We start from the raw sequence: 22,220 nt of genomic DNA, 5'->3' as shown, positions 1-22,220 counted from the left end.
TTACAGTAAATTAAAAAACCCCTAAAATAACCAGATATAATACGTTTGCCAGGAGGGACAGTTGAATTATGCCAGGCCTGCTAATCGGAACAGGTGAGTCTTCAGTTTTTGCCGGAAGGAGCGGAGGTCAGAAGTGGTTCTAATGTCGGGGGGGGAGGTCATTCCAGAGGGTTGGGCCCATCACAGAGAAGGCCCTACTCCTCGGTGTCGCCCGCCGGCATTGTCCAGCGGACGGCACCAGGAGAAGTCCCTCCCTGTGTGAGCGTATTGGCCGCAGGGATGTATGTGGGAGGATGCGATCCCGCAAGTAACTAGGTCCTGTGCCATGGAGCGCTTTAAAGATGGTAATCAGCACCTTGAAACGCACCCGGAAAACCACAGGCAGCCAGTGCAGCTCGCGCAGGAGAGGTGTTACGTGGGAGTACCTCGTACTCCCCATCACAGCCCGCGCGGCTGCATTCTGAACTAACTGCAGTCTCCGGGCGCGTCCCAAGGGCAGCCCCATGTAGAGAGTGTTGCAGTAATCCAGGCGGGACGCCACCAGCGCATGAGTGACCGTGCGTAGGGCATCCCGGTCCAGTAGGGGGCGACATGAAAGCAATGTTTCAATATTGCCAGAAAGAAGAGGGAGTGATGCTATTCTCCAAAGCACCTGAGGGTAGGACAAGAAGCAATGGATGGAAACTAATCAAGGAGAGAAGCAACCTAGAACTTAGGAGAAATTTCCTGACAGTTACAACAATTAATCAGTGGAACAACTTGCCTCCAGAAGTTGTAAATGATCCAACACTGGAAGTCTTTAAGAAGAGATTGGATAACCATTTGTCTGTAGTGGTGTAGGGTTTCCTGTCTAAGCAGGGGCTTGGACTAGAAGACCTCCAAGGCCCCTTCCAACTCTGCTACTCTGTTATCTGGATTCCTGCACTGATTTTGCTTATTGGGAAAGTCACAAATATGATCAGATAATCTCAGGACCATTCTAAATTCATGCTGGTTCTTTTGGAGCTCAGGGCACTGCAATGATCTTAAGAACGATGACCAGCTGTAAACCACATTTTTTTCCAGCACTGTCATAACTTCAAATAGTGTTTCAAGAAACGGTTGTAGTTGAGAACTACTTGTGTGTGGGTTTAAGACCCAAAACTCCCAAGTTATGGCTTCATTTTTCCTTTCCTCCATTGTATTCCGTTTATGTGCAGGGTAAATATATGATTGTGTTGTTGCTGAAATGTTGACTTCTAAAGAAGGAGGGAGGGTGCGAGTAGCCAGCAGGAGTTTCTCTGGACCAGATGGAGCCTGTTTGCAGTATTTTGGGTGTTCTCTGAGAGGAATGAGAATTTAAAACAATTTGGCCATGGAGTGACATTCACTTCTTCCCATCATGCCGGAACTTAATTTGCGTAAGTTGTGAATCACAGGATGAAGCATTGTTTTAATGAGTGAATAAATAGCAAGAGTATTAAATGTTTTACATTCTCTTGTGTCTTGGGTATAAAGGCCAATGAACTTGGTGTCCGTAGACGTCACTTGTAATTTTCAATAAGTCTTCTTAAATTCACGTAGGACTCAGCTTGCTTTTTACCTATTTTAATCTTTAAAAAAACTACATTTTGCGTGTTTAAAAAAGCAACCACGTGGAGATTATAATACAGAATTTGTTTGCATCCTTTTTAGGCCTAGATGCCCCAGTTGTGCATGAACTGAAGGCTAAAACACATGAAGGACGGTTGCAGGAATTGAGTATGTCTAGTCTAAGGAAAAGGAGGACCAGGGTGACATGATAGCAGTGCTCCAATATTTGTGGGATTGCCACAAAGAACGGGGGTCAATTTATTCTCCAAAGCACCTGAAGGCAGAACAAGAAGCAATGGATGGAAACTAATCTAGGAGAGAAGCAACCTGGAACTAAGGAGACATTTCCTGACAGAACAACTGAGCAGTGGAATGTCTTTCCTTCAGAAGTTGTGGGAGCTCCATCACTGGAGGCTTTTAAGAAGAGGCTGGCCAACCGTTTGTCTGAAATAGTATAGGGTTCCCTGCTTGAGCAGGGTGTTGGACTAGAGAACCTCGAAAGGTCCCTTCCAACTCTGCTAGTCTGCTACTGCATTTGGCCAAATGGTCTGCGTTTGCCTGATGTATTGGAAACATCCGTTCCCAATTACTTGGGGGGAAATCTTGATCTCCATCAAAGATGCCTCTGTGTGTGTATGAGACAGAGTGAGTCACACAAGTGGAAGCAACCTCTCCTGAGATCCTCTAGCCAGTTACACGCATGGTTTATGATTCTGCTCTGTTTGCGCCAGTACTTAAGCAAGAGTATGAAATGGGGAGGATCAGGTTTGTTAGTGAAAATGCATTTTAAAAAAGAGGAGTGAACACTTTCTGGGTGTCTCCTTCCTTTTCCAGGATCCAATCTGAGTCGGTCACTGGGACCAGAGCAATAGCTACAGCACTTAGACTTATATATCGCTTCACAGTGTTTTTACAGCCCTCTCTGAGCGTTTGCAGAGTCAGCCTCTTTCCCCCAACAATCTGGGTCCTCATTTTATCGACCTTGGAAGGATAGAAGGCTAGGTCAACCTTGAGCCGGTCAGGATCGAACTGGTGGCAGTGGGCAGAATTTGCCTGCAATACTGCACTCTCACCACTGCGCCACCACAGCTCAGAGGAAGGGAAAACGGGAAAGGAAAAAGGAAGGAAGGAAAATTTTGTGATAGCAACTATCTACGGCTTCACAGTACTCTACAGCCCTCTCCAAGCGGTTTACAGAGTCAGCCTCTGCCCCCCAACAATCCGGGTCCTCATTTTTTGGATCTTGGAAGGATGGAAGGCTGAGTCAACCTTGAGCTGCTCAGGATCGAACTCCAGACAGTGGACAGAGTTTGCCTACAATTCTGCATCCTAACCACTGTTCCACCACGGCCGTTTTGAGTGTTCGAACTTATGCTGGAGCCCATTTTCATGGAACTTCCTTGTCTCCAGAATGTTTACAATCTACATATTCTGGTGAAAGAGAATTTCCCTGAGGATGAGCTCCACCATGAGTTGCAAAGCTCAGAAGACTAAAACTTCTGCTTCTGGTGATCGACCCAGATTGGATCCTGCAAAGGAGGGAGTCTCCTCATCTGACTTGGGCTTTGTTATCGGTTCCTTTTCTACAGGGACAAAGCCAAGTGTCCCACACTGGATATCGTTGGTGATGGTTTGTTGACTGAGAATGCTGAAAATAAAAGTTGTTTTTAGAAATTTTACTACTGTCCTGGAAAAAAAAAAACCAGTATTCTGGGAGAGTGCAAATCCTCAGTTTTTCTGCATTGTATAAAGAGAGCATCTTTTGCAAGCAAGGGCTTGTTAAGCTCTTCACCCTTGAAAACTTTTCTGTCTTTGGAGCTGGGCTTTTTATCTCTGGCTGGGTGGTGAGTCATAATTAAGAAAGCTGGAGCTATAAAACTCACTCATTTCTCTTTTTTGGTGTGCGTTTCACCTTGGTCTTCGCTCTCCCCTCAAAATGCCTGATTTCAAGAGGCAAAAATTCTCCATCCTTTCCTTCTGGAAACTCCGCAGTGCTACTTGGCTAAGCGGGGAGTAAGTTTTGGTTTGAGGTCATCAGGTGCATCTCCAGAAAGTGTAGGATGAGCCGTGTGGTCACTGGACAGGAAATTATTCATCCCACGCTCCCTTATTAATGAACACTGGAGGCTGGAGAAATACAAACAGAACTGGTTTACTGCTCCAATAAAAGTGCTATTATGGAGGAAATGGAAAAAGAGTTGTATTTTGTTGTCTTACTGAGGAGTTTATCGGGGAGTTTAGTCTTGCTTTCCTCCTTCCTTAGTGCTTTTCCATACTTTTGGGGGGGGGGATTGGCAAGTAGAAAATCTCTAGGGAGAAAAATTGGGGGAAAAGTTGTGGGCCTCGTTCTAATTTCAAGGATGCCCTTGAAATACTAGTGTAACTCTGCTCACCTATGCCTCTGTTTGGTATTTTATTAAAGTTAATTATGATAAAAATAGAAAAAAGGACAAAAGTTGGAAAGCTAAGAGAAGGAAGAATGAGGGGTGCAAAGAGAACAAAAGGAGAGAAAAGGAAAAGACAGAAGGAAGGAAGGAAGGAAGGAAGTTCTAACTTTTTTTCCCGTGCAGTAAAATACAAAATTGCTTTGCATTTGTAATATTTCAAACCATTTCTGTAATAACAAAGTCATTCTACTCCTCAAAAACTGAAATCAGTTTCATTTTTTCAATTTCAGACAAAAAGTTCAGAAGTGGTTTCCCAATGGAAACAAAACTAGATAGCTGCTTCTCTTTAATTAAGAGAGTTGTGCCATCTGTGCCAACTCCATCACTTTTACCATCCATTCTCCCACTGTGGGACTTACAGTGGGGCAAAAAAGTATTTAGTCAGCCACCAATTGTGCAAGTTCTCCCACTTAAAAAGATGAGAGAGGCCTGTAATTGGCATCATAGGTAGACCTCAACTATGAGAGACAAAATGTAAAAAAAAACACCAAACAATCACATCGGCTGATTTGGAAAGAATTTATTTGCAAATTATGGTGGAAAATAAGTATTTGGTCACCTACAAACAAGCAAGATTTTTGGCTCTCACAGACCTGTACCTTCTTCTTTAAGAGGCTCCTCTGTCCTGCACTCATTACCTGTATCAATGGCACCTATTTGAATTTGTTATCAGTATAAAAGACACCTGTCCACAACCTCAAACAGGCACACTCCAAACTGCACTATGGTGAAGACCAAAGAGCTGTCAAAGGACACCAGAAACAAAATTGTAGACCTGCACCAGGCTGGGAAGACTGAATCTGCAATAGGCAAGCAGCTTGGTGTGAATAAATAAACTGTGGGAGCAATAATTAGAAAATGGAAGACATACAAGACCACTGATAATCTCCCTTGATCTGGGGCTCTCACCCCATGGGGTCAAAATGATCACAAGAATGGTGAGCAAAAATCCCAGGACCACATGGGGGGACCTAGTGAATAACCTGCAGAGAGCTGGGACCAACGTAACAAAGGCTACCATCAGTAACACACTATGTCGCCAGGGACTCAGATCCTGCAGTGCCAGACGTGTCCCCCTGCTTAAGCCAGTACATATCCAGGCCCATCTGAAGTTTGCTAGAGAGCATTTGGGTGATCCAGAAGAGCATTGGGAGAATGTCATATGGTCAGATGAAACCAAAATAGAACCTTTTGGTAGAAACACAACTTGTCGTGTTTGGAGGAGAGAGAATGCTGAGTTGCATCCAAAGAACACCATACCTACTGTGAAGCATGGGGGTGGCAACATCATTCTTTGGGGCTGTTTCTCTGCAAAGGGACCAGGACGACTGATCCATGTACAAGACAGAATGAATGGGGCCATGTATCGTGAGATTTTGAGTGCAAACCTCCTTCCATCAGCAAGGGCATTGAAGATGAAAAGTGGCTGGGTCTGTCAACATGATAATGATCCCAAAAATACCACCCGGGCAACGAAGGAGTGGTTTCGTAAGAAGCATTTCAAGGTCCTGGAGTGGCCTAGCCAGTCTCCAGATCTCAACCCCATAGAAAACCTTTGGAGGGAGTTGAAAGTCCGTGTTGCCCAGCGACAGCTCCAAAACATCCCTGCTCTAGAGGAGATCTACATGGAGGAATGGGCCAACATATCAGCAACAGTGTGTGCCAACCTTGTGAAGACTTACAGGAAATGTTTGACCTCTGTCATTGCCAACAAAGGATATATAACGAAGTATTGAGATGAACTTTTGATATTGACCAAATACTTATTTTCCACCATAATTTGCAAATAAATTATTTCCAAATCAGCCAATGTGATTGTTTTTTTTTTTTTTTACATTTTGTCTCTCATAGTTGAGGTCTACCTATGATGCCAATTACAGGCCTCTCTCATCTTTTTAAGTGGGATAACTTGCACAATTGGTGGCTGACTAAATACTTTTTTGCCTCACTGTATGCCCTGGTTTGGTGTTGCAGTACACAAGTAACAGAATAACAGGAAGGGACTTTGGAGATCTTCTAGTCCCACCCCCTGCAGAAAGAAACGGGATATCCTATACCCTCAGTCCCCAACCTTTCCAGCTTGGTGGCAGTGGGGTTGGAGCGGGGAGAGGGAATGGTTTCGTGTGTGCATGCTGTTTTCACAAGTGCAGCTTCGCGAGCATGAGTGCTCGCCCAGCACTTCTGCGGCCCGGTTCAAATGGGCTGCAGCATAGAACTGGGCCACGAATCAGGTGGTTGGTGACACCTGCCCTATCCCATTCCAGACCAATGGCTGTCCAGTCTCTTCTTAAAAGCCTCCAGGGATGGCGCACTCTCAACTTCTGGAGGCAAGCAGTTCCGCTGGTTAATTATTACAGATAGATACAGATACAGATTAACAGAGTTGGAAGGGACCTTATAGATCATCTGGTCCAACCCCCCCGCCCAAGCAGGAGACCTTACACCATTTCTGACAGATGGCAGTCCAGTCTCTTCTTGAAAGCCTCCAGGGATGAAGCTCCCACAACTTCCGAAGGCAACTTCTGTTCCATGGGTTGATTTTTTTCACCTTGGTCAGTTTCCATCCATTATTCCTTGTCTGTCCTTGGAAAATAGCTTGACCCTCTCCTCTCTGTGGCAGCCCCTCAAATATTGGAAGATGCTAGAGTCTCAAAATCTTTTTTATAGTGTGGTGATCAAAAGTGGATGCTGTACTCTAGATGTGGTCTTACTAAGGCTTTATAGAGTGGTATTAGTACCTCCCTTGAACTTGATTGTATCCCTCTGTTAATGCAATTTAGGATTTCATTGGTTTTTTTGACTGCCACCTCACACTGCTGGCTCCTATTTAGCTGGTTGTTCACTAAGACTCCAAGATCCCTCTCAGAGTTACTGCTATTAAGCCTGGCTTCACCCAGTCTATATGTGCACTTTTGGGTTTTCTTGCGTAAGACTTTACATTTCTCTACATTGAATTTCATTTTGTTAGATAAGATTGTTCCCATTGTCAGGAAATTTCTTCTTCGTTCTAGGCTGCTTCTTTCCTGATTAGTTTCCCAAGTTTCTTCTTTGCTCACTGGTGATTAAAACTCCACGTGAAATAGCTTTTGAGAAGGCAGGAATTCCTACGACATGCTAAAGAACAGCAAACAGGAATCCAGACCAAAGGTACGATCTGAAAGGAAAACAAGGCCATCACAATCTTGGTTAGAAGCTCTTGGATCTGATCCCTTCACAGGCAAGAGTAGCTCTTGACATTTATGGGGCTTTGTTTGATTGCTTTTTTTTTTTATGTTTGCTCTTTGTTGAATTGTTTTCAAGAAACTTGTTTTGATCGCTATGGTAACTTCGGGTCTGCGACTATGCAGCCAACAAATCCATGGGCAGTTTTCAAACTGGAGTGGAGTCCCCCGGGAATTGGTCTTGCAAACAATAGTTTTGCCTGTGTTTATAAACATTCCGGAGTAAATGAAGAGCAGGAGGAAGCCAAGTGTGCTGATGATTCCAAATAGCTGCATCTGTAGTAAAACAAAAAAGCAGATTGGAAAGAACTCTTAAGAGAATCTCTCTAAAACGAAGCCAACGGATCTCGAGATGACAGAATAAGAGAATAATAGAGTTGGGAGGAACCTTGGAGGTCTTCTAGTCCAACCCCTCTGCTCAAGCAGGAGACCGTATATCATTTCAGACAAGTGCCTGTCCAGTCTCTCTTCTATCTTCTTAAAAGCCTCCAATGATGGAGCACCCACAACTTCTGGAGGCAACTCTTCCACTCGTTAATTGTTCTCACCAACAAAAGGTTTCTCCTTAGCTCTAGGTTGATTCTCTCCTTGATTACTTTCCATCCATTGCTTCATGTCCTCCCTTTTGATGCTTTGGAAAACAGATTGACCTCCCCCCCCCCTTCTTTGTGGCAGTGTGTGACACAGAAAGATGGCTTGGGGCTCTCTTGACATTTTTGGAAGCCTCTCTCCCTCCCTCCCTCCCCCCTCTCCCTTCTTCCCTCTCTCTCCCCCCCTCTCTTCCTCTCCCTCCCTCTCTTCTTCTCCCTCCCTCCCTTTCTGACCATCAGACTCCCAAGTGAAATGCCTCTCCTTGCAGCCTTAAAATGCTTCTGAAGGGCAGAGAACTGGAGTCTCTCGGCTCAAAAAGCTGACATCCAGTTGCAATCTCAGGAAGCTCTATTATAAAAATAGCCTAAGACCATGGCTTATATTAGGTATACTGACTGGTTGGATTAGAATTCTGTCTATGGAAGCTAATGGACCCTTGTTACTTCCCGGTTTGCCACCAAGGATACCCATCCATGCTCCCATCCATCCATCCACCCAATGGATGCAGGCCATGCTTCTTGAAGAGCCGCCCACTATAAGCACCCAGATGCCCTCTTGCTGAGTGCCTGGCAGGGAAGCCTTGTTTTCCCAGCTCCCTCCTTCCCCAGACACGACACGTGGAGAGGAGGTGTTGGGACGTTGGTGTGGTTTGCTTTTAGCTTCTGTCCCCTTTTGCCACAGGAAGTAGCGTTGCTGACACTGGACCACAAGGGTCTCCCGCCTCCTTCCCTGAGCAGGGAAACAGGGGAGTTGCCAGTCAACCACCAGCAGGGGAAACCATGCCAGTTGGCATCCCTTCCACCCAAATGCAGAGCCAGTGAGCCAGAGAGACTAGTCAAGTGGTAGTAAGGAAAGGGGGAAGTAGCGGGTGGAGCTACCGGGTTCTGTTATAGTTGGCACTGGCTTCCATGTTCATGGCAGATGTTTTCAGGCCATGCTGGCACTTGGCATTGGCAGTTCTGATGCCAACCGAGGTAGATCCTTCCTGCTCAGCCCTGTATGGGCATCTTGTCCTCTACAGAAGTTTCCAGGCTAGCAACTTCTCGTGTTGTGTACAACACACAGTATTGGAGTTGTGTCACCAAATATTTGAATGAGCACAAAGCACATGAAGTTAGGGAGATTTTGATCTCAAGCATTAACACAAAGCTAGCGGAAAAATCACAATTGTTAACAGTGTGAACGTGATGGTGAAGACAAGTCAAAAATACATATTTTGGCGATTTATGAAGAGGTTTGGCTTTTTTTAGGTCAGCTTAGAGCAGAGGTCTTCAAACTTGGCAACTTTAAGACTTGTGGACTTCAACTCCCAGAATTCTCCAACCAGCATAGCTGGCTGGAGAATTCTGGGAGTTGAAGTCCACAAGTCTTAAAGTTGCCAAGTTTGGGGACCCCTGCTTTAAAAAAACCATACCCTATGTCAGGGATGTCCAAACTTTAAGACTTGTGGACAGCTATGCTGGCTGGGGAATTCTGGGAGTTGAAGTCCACAAGTCTTAAAGTTCCCAAGTTTGGACACCCCTGCCCTATGTGGATATAATGAAATCAAAACTGCAGTGTCAATAAAAGTCTTCAAGAGGCATGGTCTACTAATTTTTTAAAAAGTGTCTTTATATTATATAAAGTCCAGATTTAATAACTTGTTAAAAGACTGAGATAGTTGTATATTAATACGGTATGATTTTTTGTTAAGTTTTATTCTACTTTTATCACTATTATATGTCCTTTTCTTCTGTTTGCATCGTCATGTTGAATTGTTTTCGTTTTGCAAATTTACAAATCAAAAAGTATAAAAAGGCCTTGTAGCTTTGGGGGTGGGGTGGAAACACCCCCCAAATATACCTCAGGAGACTTTGCAGTAGGCTTTGTTGCGCTTAGATTCTTCCTTAAGAATAAGATCATAGAAGATAATAAAAAGTAGTATTTCTTATTTCTCCCCCGAGCATTTTTAGTGATCCGGTAGATCCTGTAAATGTGGAGATCCTCTAAATGAGTAGCTGATTTGCTTCGGATTAACAGCTTCTGAAGTTATTTCAAGAATACCTTTGATAGTGGCAACTGTTTAAATATTTATTTTTAATTTCTTGAATCTTAATCACTTAAAAAGTAAGAGAAAAGATTCAGGAAAAAAGATATAATACATATAAAAGGAGGGGGCAAGGAATCCAGGAACAAGGGATTAGTAGAATAAAATAAAATGTGTTAATCCTGGCAATGATATGTAGCTAATTAAGATGTGAGTGAATTATATCAATATTATTAATTGTGGAGACTAAGTAAAATGTTTATTAAATAAAAGCAGAATTTGAAGATACATGTTACTTATAGAAAATAGATGGAAATTAAATGATAAAATTGGTATTTCTAAGGGGATAAATAATGGCATTGCTTATGTGTAAAAAAATTTAAAAGTTGGAAAATATGGGAAGAAAATAATACAGCTAAAATTGGAAATCGAAGTATAATGTGAAATGAATTATATATATGTGAGAATGTTAAAGAGGGAAAACCAGACAACACTTTGTTTACAAAAGAATTTTAAATATGTAACAAAAAATAAAAAAAAACTTTGGGATAAGAATACCTTTAATAGTGGCAACTATTTAAATATTTATTATTTAATTTCTTGAATCTTAATTTTTGATGGTTTACCACCATTTTTAATGGCCAACGAAGACCTTCTAGCCAAGTCTTGTCTCCAACGGTGTCTTTTCTCTCCAAATTCAGGTCGCTGGACGGTCGGCTGCAGGTGTCCCACCGCAAGGGCCTCCCACACGTCATCTACTGCCGGCTGTGGCGGTGGCCAGACCTTCATAGCCACCATGAGCTGCGCGCCATGGAAATGTGCGAATACGCATTCAACATGAAGAAGGACGAAGTCTGTGTCAATCCATATCACTACCAAAGAGTGGAAACACCAGGTAGGGCCAACCCAGGAGCCCCCAGGGAAAGGGGTGGGAGCATAGGGGTCTCACTGTTAGAAACCCGGAAGCCTCAAAGTGGGCTTTCTTTACAATACAATAGTAGAGTCGGAAGGGACCTCGGAGGTCTTCTAGTCCAACCCCCTGCCTAGGCAGGAAACCCTATACCATTTCAAACAAATGGCTATCCAACATCTTCTTAAAGACTTCCAGTGTTGGGGCATTCACAACCTCTGGAAGCAAGCTGTTCCACTGATGAATTGTTCTAACTGTCAGGAAATTTCTCCTCAGTTCTAAGTTGCTTCTTTCCTTGATTAGTTTCCACCCATTGCTTCTTGTTCTACCCTCAGATCCCTTGGAGAATAGTTTGACTCCCTCTTCTTTGTGGCAACCCCTGAGATATTGGAAGACTGCTATCATGTCCCCCTTAATCCTTCTTTTCATTAAACTAGACATACCCAGTTCCTGCAACCGTTCTTCATATGTTTTAGCCTCCAGTCCCCCTTTATGACTGGCTGCTTTTCCTTGCAGTATTACCTCCGGTTTTGGTCCCACGACATGCGGAAATTCCAGCCGAATTCCCTCCGCTGGACGATTACAGCCATTCCATTCCTGAGAACACAAATTTCCCAGCTGGCATCGAACCTCAGAGCAACTACATTCCAGGTATGGCGTCCCCAGGAAGAAGAGAGGAAGGGGGAAGGGGCTTCCTTTTGAGCCCCAGGAACCTCTCTTCACTTTGGCACTGGGGGGGGGGACCTTCAGGTCTTCTCACAAGCAGCAGGCAAAGGAGAAAAATGCCCCTTCTCTCCCCCCCCCCCAATCTTGCTATGTTAACCCCAGGAGTGAAATCCACCTGGTTCGGCCGAACCAGTAGGGACGATTTTACAATACAATAGTAGAGTTGGAAGGGACCTTGGAGGTCTTCTAGTCCAACCCCCTGCCTAGGCAGGAAACCCTATACCGTTTCAGACAGATGACTATCCAACATCTTCTTAAAGACTTCCAGATTGTCGTTGGTTCTACGAACTGGTAGTAAAAAAAAAAAGCTTCCGAGGCTCAGCTGTGAGCCGTGCGATTGTCGGAATCTTTTCCCCCCACTTTTTGAAGCATTTTTTTCCTGCCAGTTCGGGCGAACAGGCAGGGGAAAAAAATGCTTTCAAAAGGTCCGATGATCGCGCTGCTCACAGCTGATCCATGCGATAGTCAGAATCTTCTTTTCCCCACTTTTTAAAGCATTTTTTTCTTACCTATTTGCCCGAACCTTCAGGGGAAAAAAATGCTTGAAAAAGTGAAAAAAAGTTGGCCGCGCCCACCCAGTCACATGACACCCCCCACCAAGCCACGCCTACAGAACCGGTGGCAAAAAAATGTTTAATTTTTTTTTTGCCACCGGTTCTGTGGTTACCCTGCTAAGTATGGGTGTGAGAGGAGGATCCTTTTGGAAAGTATTGACCAATCTTCCTTCCTTCTGGTGGGCTTCCTACTCCAAGGCCTCCCTCTGCTTATCTACACCCCCAGTTCCATTTCTTTCCAACCCTGACCTTCCACTATTCCCTGGTGGGTGCCACATCTGTTAGCAGATGTGCTTATTTCACAACCGGGGGGGGGGGTAAGAAAGAATTGGGTTATAAAGCCCTTCCCTTATTTTTTATTTTGCAAAGACCAAACCTTCAGCAGAGTTGTTTACTCTTTTGTGGTTGTCTTTTGGGTCTCTTTAGCTGTCACATTTTGCAGGCAAGAGGAGGAAGAGGAGGAAGAGAAGGAGGCCTTCTCCTGCATGGTCCTAGGCTGCAGCTCCTCCCCCCCCCGGAGCTCTCCTGACTTCTCCTCTTAGAAAAGTAGCCAAGAGGTCTCTGCCTTGCCAGGCGTTTTAATAATTTGTTAACGTTTTTATTAGTTTTGAGTCATGCACAGGGCCTAGTTACATGCAGGATCGCATCCTGCCCCACACATCCCTACGACCAATTCGCTCACACAGAGAGGGACTTCTCCGGGTGCCGTCCGCCAAACAGTGTCGGGGGGCGACACCCAGTAGCAGAGCCTTCTCTGTGATGGGCCCAGCCCTGTGGAATGACCTCCCCCGTGACATCAGGATTACTTCCGATCTCCGCTCCTTCCGTGTACAGCTGAAGACCCACCTCTTTCAATTATCTGGCCTGGCTCAACCGTAATTTTTCTCACTCCTCCTGACTGTCTTTTTAAATTTTAAATTTTAATTGTACATTGGGTCTTTTACAATTGGGGTATTTTAATGGGGATTTTAACTGTCTAAATGTTGTAATTGGTTAGCTCCTCCGTGCATGTGTGTCTCTGTATTTTTGTATGTTTATGTGTTTGTACACATGTTTCTATGTTCTATATGCCCATTGTACGCCGCCCCGAGTCCTGCCTGGAAAGGGAGCGGCTAATAAATTCAAATTTATTATTATAATTTATTATTATTATGCTTTCAACTTGGTATTTGGATTTTGGTTGGCCTATCTTGGGATCTTGACTGAATAGAAAAACAGACGGGATGTCTGATAAATAGCTCGGTGCGGTTGGGAATTTTGTAAAAGCTCTGTTTAAATTTTTCTCCCCCTCCCTCTTCAGAGACACCGCCTCCCGGATATCTGAGTGAGGATGGAGACACCAGCGACCATCAAATGAACCACAGTTTAGATGCAGGTAAATCACAACCAGAAATGATTTTTGTGGGATTAAATGAAATGGTGCTCTTGTCTCGTAACTCATCTCTGGCCAAGTCTTGGAAACTCATCTCATCCCTCAGGAGATTCCTTCCTCCTCTCTCTTCCTGGTCTCTGTGATCTTGCCTCCTCGTACTCCTCGCCTTGGTCTAGTTCAGGGGGTATCCAACCTTGGCAACTTCCCAGAAAAAAAAACAAAGAAGAAGTTATAGCAATGGTGGCTGGTAGGAACAATCAACCCAAAGACATTTTTGAAGGCTTTTTTTTTTTAATGGTCCGTGTAGATTTTTTTAGCCCCCAGGAAGAAATATTTTTGCTCTGGGCTCTGTACAGCTTTAGCCATTGGTGTCTTCTAGTTCAGGAGTCTCCAGCTGGCTGGGGAATTCCCGGAATTGAAGTCCGCCAGCCTTAAAGTTGTCACGGTTGGAGAACCCTGTTCTAGCTCACCGGGGAAAACTGTTGCTGTTTTCACTGACCTTGAGGTGCGCCCGGAGACTGCAGTTGGTCCAGAATGCAGCCGCGCGGGTTATTATGGGGAGATCGAGATTCTCCCATATAACACCTATCCTGCGCGAGCTGCACTGGCTTCCTGTGGCCTACCGGGTGCGCTTCAAGGTGTTAGTTACCATCTTCAAAGCGCTCCATGGCATAGGGCCTAGTTACCTGCGGGATCGTGTCCTGCCCCATACATCCCTGCGGCCCATTCACTCACACAGGGAGGGGCTACTCCGGGTGCCGTCCTCTAGAGAGTGCCTGGGGACGGTGCCCAGGAGTAGGGCCTTCTCTGTGGTGGGCCCCACCCTTTGGAACGACCTCCCCCCAGACATCCGGACAACAACCGATCTTCGCTCCTTCCGTATGAAGCTGAAGACCTACCTGTTTTGTCAAGCCGGCCTGGCATAACGTTACTATCTTGCCACCCCAGGTCATTTTACAATGGGAAATTTTGTTTTTAATATTTTTGGGGTTTTAAACTTTGTAAGTATGCTTATTTATGGACTTATTTTTACCTCCTCTGCACGATTTTATGGTGCTATCTTGATTATTGCTCTGTACGTCGCCCCGAGTCCCTGTGGGGAGAGGGGGCGACTAATAAGTTCAATAAAATAAATAAATAAATAAATAAATAAATATTTGTTCCAGATATGCTGGCTTTGTGCTTATATTGTGTCTTGGAGTTCTGAGCATCCTAGCCTGTTGGATAATTTTAGGGTAACTAGGTCTTTTATGGTGAAAACTTAATTTCTGGGTGCAGGAAATTCACATTCTTTAAGGTTCTCTCCTTGAAACATTACATTTCTACAAGTTTGAGAGGGCCTCCTTATGTTGAAAGATCTGGTCACCCAAACCCAATCATAATTGGATGGTGTGGCTCTCCCAGATCCATTAAATCAGACCTATTCTGCTTTTGATAACTTATTCACTGCTGGAAGGAAAGATTTCAGAGAGCCCGTGCGAGTCTGAACATGAACAGTGACTGGCTGGGGAATTCTGGGAATCGAAGTCCGCCAGGCTTAAAGTTACCAAGGTTGGAGAGCCCAACATTCTCTCCTTCTCTGCCCAGGAGTTATTTTTCCTGCTGCAGCTGACGCTGACAAGGAAAGCCACAGTCCTGGGTTCAAGCCCAGCCGTGTAGGGAGGAGATGCACATTGAACAGGCCTTAATCTTGGCTTCTTAGTTAGGCAGCAAAACCAACTCTTTGATGGTGATTTCTCAAGAAGAATATTAGCCTGAGAGAGCCGCAGCTCATGGCTGGGGAGAACGGCACCGTACTGCGGATAGAAGCCACAAAACATGACAACTGTATCTAAAATAACTATTTATAATCAGAGATGATTGAATGGGAGTACAAAACCCAATTCTGCTTCTCTCCCACTTTAGTCCCATCTTTGCCATCTGCAGCTCTCCAGAAAAAGAATGGGGAAGTCCATAAATAGGGGGAGGCAGATATTCCTTGAATTTGGCAAATGGCAAAATGAACCTTGTTAAAGTTGGTTTTTTCCCCCTGTCGCAAACCTAAATTAGAGGAGGTGGTATAGCTTTGCTTTCTGCAATGTTCACCCAGTCCTAGAGCAACCTGGACACACCGAAGCATTTAAGATCACTTTTTGGACTCTAGAACTGTAAACATAGAGTTTCCTTGAGGAAGTGTTGTGGAAATTAATGAGACCCGCACTTAAAACTTAACCAATTTGTACACTGCACCAAAACACTTTGGCTTAGCGCGTGAAGACAATTCCTGTGGTTTATTCAACTGATCGCAATTATGCAAACTTAGTGCAACGTGTGATCTGAATCACAGTCTGTCTCAGAGGGACTTATTGAATTTCCTTCTGCTCCACCAGGTTCTCCAAATTTATCTCCGAATCCGATGTCTCCTGCACACAGTAATCTGGGTAAGTGTAGCATGATGTGGGGCCTTTGATTTTTACCCTGGGAGCTGAAGGCAGAGTCAAAGAGGGTGCTGCACAACTGTGGCTTTAATGGGGACCTATTGTGAAAAAAAGACTCAACATTTAGCATTCTCATTCCACTTTCACTCCCAGTTAATAGATTTATCAGGTTGTATTTTCTCTTGAAGTTCTGCCACCTGTTTCTCTCTGGGACAAGATGAATGTACGTATCCGAAGGAAGCAATCCACTCTGAGATCACTTCCAGTTCTCTTAAAAAGCTATTTTGGTTCCTGATTGAGAAAACAGATGTGCAGCAACTAGCCAGCTCTTGAATCTTGCATGAACATGATTTAAGTAACAAATGTCAAATGCTCACAGACACAAATAACATTTCGCTCAACTCCGCTTGGCTTGGAGATGCTGCCTACTCAACCTCTACTGGACTGCAGTCCAAGTCCTCATCCACCATTTGGTTGCATTTATTGACAAATCTGGAAGCTGTTGTCATTTCCAGTGTTTCAACCCCATGTTGGATCATCCAATGAAACGTTAGGAGTGGTGGATTCAAGGCAGGTGTACTGATGTTCTTCACACAATGCAGAGTTAAACTAAACTAAGCCCAAAATATGGGGGGAGCAGACACTTTGATGGCTTTAAAAGAGAATTACGCCAATGAATGGAGAATAAAGCTGGTCACCCAATGTCTTTCCGTAGCAATTTGCCTCTTACTTTGGATACAGAAAACTTATGTATTTTGCTGGAATGTCCTTAGTCTCATCTTCTCAAAGTTATGAGCCCTGGTGGCACAGTGGTTAGAAAGCAGTATTGCAGGCTAATTCTGCCCACTGCCAGCAGTTCGATTCTGAATGGCTCAAGATTGACTCAGCTTTCTTTCCTTCCGAGGTCGGTAAAATGAGGACCCAGATTGTTGGGGGCAAGAGGCTGATTCTGTAAACCGCTTAGAGAGGGCTGTAAAGCATTTTGAAGCAGTATATAAATATAAGGGCTATTGCTATTGGCCAGGGTTGGAGCAAAAGCTGGACTTCCAGGCTGATCCACCACCTTTTTATATGTCTATTCTACTTAGTAGCAATTATCTCCAAATCTTTGGTAAAACTTGTGTCAGACAAGCTTGCCATGCATCATCACTCTGCAATATGGCAGCAGCTCCAAACTGCATCATCAACCCGCTGCAATCCTTCCATGCCTTGGAATGAGTTTGAATGTTTTGAGTGACCAGCAACATTTTTGGACAGGGGTCAAAAACTTCAAGATGGTGGCCACTGCGATGTGACTAACGCTTCTCTACTTCTGCATGCGATAGTGCACATACATCTTCTTAATTTTCTGACACCCCGCCCCCCTTTCCCATGCCACTTCCAAAGAGTTGGAAGGGACCTTGGAGGTCTTCTAGTCAAACATGCCTGCTCAAGCAGGAAACCCTATACATTTTCAGACAAATGGTTGGCCAATCTCTGATACTAGAAAGAATTCAGAGAAGAGCAACCAAGATGATTTAGGGGGCTGGAGGCTAAAACATACGATGAACGGTTGCAGGAATTTGGTATGTCTAGTCTAGTGAAAAGAAGGGGTGACATGATAGCAATCTTCCAATATTTGAAGGGCTGCCAAAGAGAGGAGGGGGTCAAGCTCTTCTCCAAAGCACCAGAAGGCAGGACAAGAAGCAACAGATGGAAACTAACCAAAGAGAGAAGCAACCTGGAATTAAGGAAAAATTTATTGACAGTGAGAACAATTAACCAGTGGAACAGAAGTTGCCTTCAGAAGTTGTGGGTGCTCCATCACTGGAGGCTTTTAAGAAGAGATTGGCCACTTTTCTGGAATGGTATAAGGTCTCCTGCTTGAGCAGGGGATCAGACTAGAAGACCTCCAAGGTCCCTTCCGACTCTGCTATTCTGTTGTTCTATTATTCTGACTACCTGTAAACATTTTACTTATAAACCCAGGACTACCTGCACACATTTTTAAGCTGCTGGCAAAACTGTACATGTGAGAAGAAGCAAAGATTATCCTCTCCACTTTTTTCTTTGCAGATCTCCAGCCGGTCACCTACTGTGAACCTGCCTTCTGGTGTTCCATTTCCTATTATGAGCTCAACCAGCGAGTGGGAGAGACATTCCACGCTTCTCAGCCTTCAATGACCGTGGATGGTTTCACGGACCCATCAAATTCGGAACGCTTCTGCCTTGGCCTGCTTTCCAATGTCAACCGCAACGCAGCAGTGGAGCTCACCAGGCGGCACATTGGTAGCCTCCATCACCTTGTCTTTGGGGAGGGGGCTGGAAAGAGGGGTGGGGGGTGGAAGGGTCTCAGGCCCTGCCTAAACAACTCAGCCAGGAGAGTTTAGCCTTTAGGACACACATAGCTTTTTTGCTTACCTTAAGTTGGGGGTGGGGAACTATGGCCCCTTTATGATCTGTGGACTTCAACTCCCAGAATTCTTCTCAGGCATTCTGGGAGTTGAAGTCCACAGATCATAAAGGGGCCATACTTGCCAGACCGGCTCAGGAATTCTGGGAGTTGAAGTCCACAGGTTTTAAAGGGGCCATAGTTCCCTACCCCTTTCTAAAGTAATGCTGCATATTTAATTACAGGCTGTCTGGCTTTATTATCTTTCTTGTTTATATAATAAACTTAATGTTTGGAAGGCATCAACTTTTCTGTGATTTTCATACAGGCATGCTCTTTAACTCTGTTTATTACAGCTGGCTCTCTCACCAACACAAATGGAAAGCTGGACTTTCTTCCATAGGATGAGAGCAATGACTTTACCAACCAGTCTCTCAAAATGTCCTATCCAATTCTGAAAAAGTTGTGTTTCTTAGTGGTGCTCTTTTTGAGTCATGTGAACAAATCATAACATTTTTTTCCAGCAGGAAGCAATTTCTTGGAGTCAATGAACAGAGGGAATTAAGTAGAACTGCCATGCTTTGGAGATTCCAAAAAAAACCCAAACAAACTTTGTTCCAGCTGTAGTGATTTCATCAGTTTTGGACTTTTTAAATAATGGAATTTCCATCAGCGCCTCTTCCTGGAGGCTACAGAAAAGGGGGCTGACTTATTAGAAAGCAACTTATGGCCTAAGATAACTTGCATGTGGTAGTGACTACAGCACAGAGAAGGCACATTCCAGATGTTTCAGACTATACTTCCCATCAGCCTTTAGCCACGTTGGTGAGAACGGAAGCCCCAAATTCCTGAGCGGCATCAAATTGCCTGTCCCTGGGATGCAGAGGGGTCAACTTCTGTCCAGCTCTCAATTTCTCCTCCCGTGGTGACCCAAGATAGATAATTCAGCCCAGACTTCTCACTGCGTGGCCTTCAGGATCAGTGGTGAAATTCAATTTTTTTTTACTACCCGTTCTGTGGGCGTGGCTTGGTGGGCGTGGCAGGGGAAAGATATTGCAAAATCTCCATTCCCTCCCCACCCTGGGGCCAGCCAGAGGTGGTATTTGCCGGTTTTCCTAACTACTCAAAATTTCCACTACCAGTTCTCCAGAACCTGTCAGAAATTTCTGAATTTCACCCCTGCTCAGGATATCCCAAAGGTGTTTTTTTAGAAGGCAAGTGGACTTTCTTGATTTTTCCTTGAAAATGTTTCACCTCTCATCCAAGAAGCTTCTTCAGTTCTGGATGTTTTGAAGGAAAAAGCAAGAAAGTCCACTTGCCTTCTAAAAAAACACCTTTGGGATATCTTGATGGCCATGTAGAGAGAAGAAAAACACCTTTGGGACAACCACGACCTGGGTGATTAAGACTCTCCATAGACATAGTCAAGATAGGTTACAAAGCACCACATAAGTTGCTTTTTGGAAGAAGGTTGCAAAGATCTTCGGTGCCTCTTGGTGCCGGGGAGGGAGGGAGGGAGGGAAGACCCAAAGGAATCCTTCTGGGCTTTCAAAAAGAGATGGAACTCTTTGTCTTCTTTGCTGACCTGATGCTGAACTTGTGTTTTCTAGGGAGAGGAGTGAGGCTGTATTACATTGGAGGGGAAGTTTTTGCCGAGTGCCTTAGTGACAGTGCCATATTTGTCCAGTCCCCCAACTGCAACCAGCGTTATGGCTGGCACCCAGCCACCGTGTGCAAAATACCACCAGGTAATTTATTTTGACTCTGCTTCCCTTTTGTGTCTTATGCCTTTCTCTGTCACTTCTGTCCAATGAGTTGGCTCAGAGGACTGACTCTGTGGCAGAGAATCTGTGCAGTTGAGAACCACAGTAGGATTTCCATAGGAGATTCTGTCTCTGTCTCTGTCTCTCTCTGTGTGTCTTTCTTTCTCTCTCTCTCTCTGTCTCTCTATCTCACTGTCTCTGCTTCTGTCTGGCTGTCTCTGTCTCTCACTCTCTGTCTGTCTCTCTTTCTCTCTGTCTCTGTCTGTCTGTCTCTGTCTCTGTCTCTCTGTGTTTCTCTCTGTGTCTCTCTATCTCTGTCTCTGTCTGTCTGTCTCTGTCTCTCGGTCTCCTTCTTTCTTTTCCCCCTCCCCAAATTAGCTGCCACATCTAGGAAGAATGAAACACAAACAATAAGATTTGAGACCATGTTGTTGTTCTTAAAAGTCCATGTTGGCATGTTGAATGTAAGATTTGACTCTTCAAGAACTTGGGTTTTCTGGAAGACCTTATCCAGTTTTGCAAAACAATTTGCATTCATCACCTTTTTGGATCAGTTTAAACTAGTTGATAGCTCTGTTGTTGGGTGTGATGGAGAATTAGAAGGAGGTTTTTTGCATGGCCTGGAATTGCAAGGAGAATTATGCCTAAGAATCTCTGAATAAGGGGCAGTTCTCGGATTATAGGCCAGAAGTGAGCAACTATGGCAAGCAAATTTCAGTTCAGAGAAGTTGGGAATTCTGGGCAAGTCCTCAGCTCATACAGTTTCCATCGTTGCCCACTCCTGGATTAAACCAACTGGTATCCTTCAGATGTATTGGCACTGCAGTCAACACGTGTACGCACAACTGATAGTCTTTTTTGGACTATAAGATGGACCGATGTATAAGACGCACCAAGATTTCGAAGACGTAAGTAAGAAAAAAAAGTGGCTAGAAAACAGAAGCCAAAACAGAAAATAGAGAATGTAAATATAATGGTGATATGAACAATTAATGTTATTATAAGTGTTAGTACTACTGCTATTATATTATTGGACAAGGTAAAATCATAGGAAGGCAATGCAGAATGGAGAACTATAAAGGCTAAACGTGAAATACAATACAACGATACAGAAGGCTGTATAATTACTTTATATTGTTACGTATGTTTTGTTTTTTGTTTTTTCGTGTTGTGTTTTTCTTTCTGCTTTTAAAGATTAAAATGTTTAATAAAAACTATTTTTAAAAATAAGAAAGAAAGAAAAGTTTTGTCCTTCCTGGCCCCCAGAAGCATTCTGCAGGTTTCAGCAAGGCTGGGGAAGGGAAAAACGACCCCGTTTTTGCAAAAAATGGCCTATTTTTTGCCTATTTTTCACAAAAATAGAATATGGGGGCCAGGCTTCGGGAGGCCAAAAATGGCTGTATTCAGTGTATAAGAAGCACCAACATTTCCACGCTCTTTTAAGGGGGGAAAAGGTGCATCTTATACTCCGAAAAATACAGTACATCTAGATAACAACACCTTGCTTTTCTTTTTCCTTGCAATCAATCTCTATATTCTCACATGGCTCAAAATCTTCCTTAGAATATTTGGCTAGCTGGGCTCATGCAGGGAATCTTCAAAAGACCAAATACTGCTATCGGTTTTATGACACGCATCCAAATCTGAACGTCTTCCACAAAAGAAGCTCAGTTTGAAACGCCCGTCTCGTTTCACTTTAAGAAAGAGAGTTTTAGTCGCCAAGCAGTTTTTGGATTTCTTGGTTAAATCCCCTTTGTCAGAAGTTGTCTGTCCTGATGGATCAGATAAGTCTCAGTTCCTGTTGAAGCTGACATGAATTACTTTAGATGAACATTAAAGTAGGAAAGCAAAGCAGGTAGTCCTTGAGTTATGGCCATTCATTCAGCGACTGTTTGAAGTTATGAAGGGATTTCTCTCTGCTTCCATTTAATGACCCAGGTGTTTTGGGATTACCACGACAGCTGGGACTGCCTGGATTGCTGTGGCCAAGCTATGTGGTCCCCTGGTGTTGTAACTAGAGGACTTCCTGTATTCCATCATTTTACAGATTCCCAACAGTAATAAATAGAACAGTTTTAGCTTAGTAGAAACCTTTTTTTCTTTCTCAGAGTTATCTATCCTACTCCACTGTTTGCTAGTTTTTTGTTTTCTTCTTTTGTTTGTGAAAAGCTTAACCAATTTAGAAATAAGAAACAGCTTGCTTTGAATATTTTAAAACACGTGGTCTTATGACTGAAGATGCACTTGAAA

General features: G+C 44.0%; 1 protein-coding gene across 1 annotated transcript in view; it reads left to right on the top strand.

Annotated features, from left to right (window-relative positions):
- The window catches only part of SMAD3 (SMAD family member 3), a 77,188-nt gene that overhangs the window by 41,170 nt on the left and 13,798 nt on the right, over positions 1-22,220 (top strand). Inside the window, exons 2-7 of the mRNA XM_081965226.1 lie at positions 10,559-10,752; positions 11,284-11,418; positions 13,348-13,422; positions 15,789-15,839; positions 17,892-18,104; positions 19,818-19,955. Of these exons, the coding sequence (XP_081821352.1) occupies positions 10,559-10,752; positions 11,284-11,418; positions 13,348-13,422; positions 15,789-15,839; positions 17,892-18,104; positions 19,818-19,955 (806 nt within the window). The remainder of the gene's footprint in view (positions 1-10,558; positions 10,753-11,283; positions 11,419-13,347; positions 13,423-15,788; positions 15,840-17,891; positions 18,105-19,817; positions 19,956-22,220) is intronic.

This window comes from Natrix helvetica (assembly GCF_964273705.1).
Source record: "Natrix helvetica genome assembly, chromosome: 12".
NCBI classification, from domain to species: Eukaryota; Metazoa; Chordata; class Lepidosauria; order Squamata; family Natricidae; genus Natrix; species Natrix helvetica.
The sequence above is the reverse complement of the archived record's forward strand: the minus strand, read 5'-3'. Positions and strand labels throughout refer to the sequence as shown.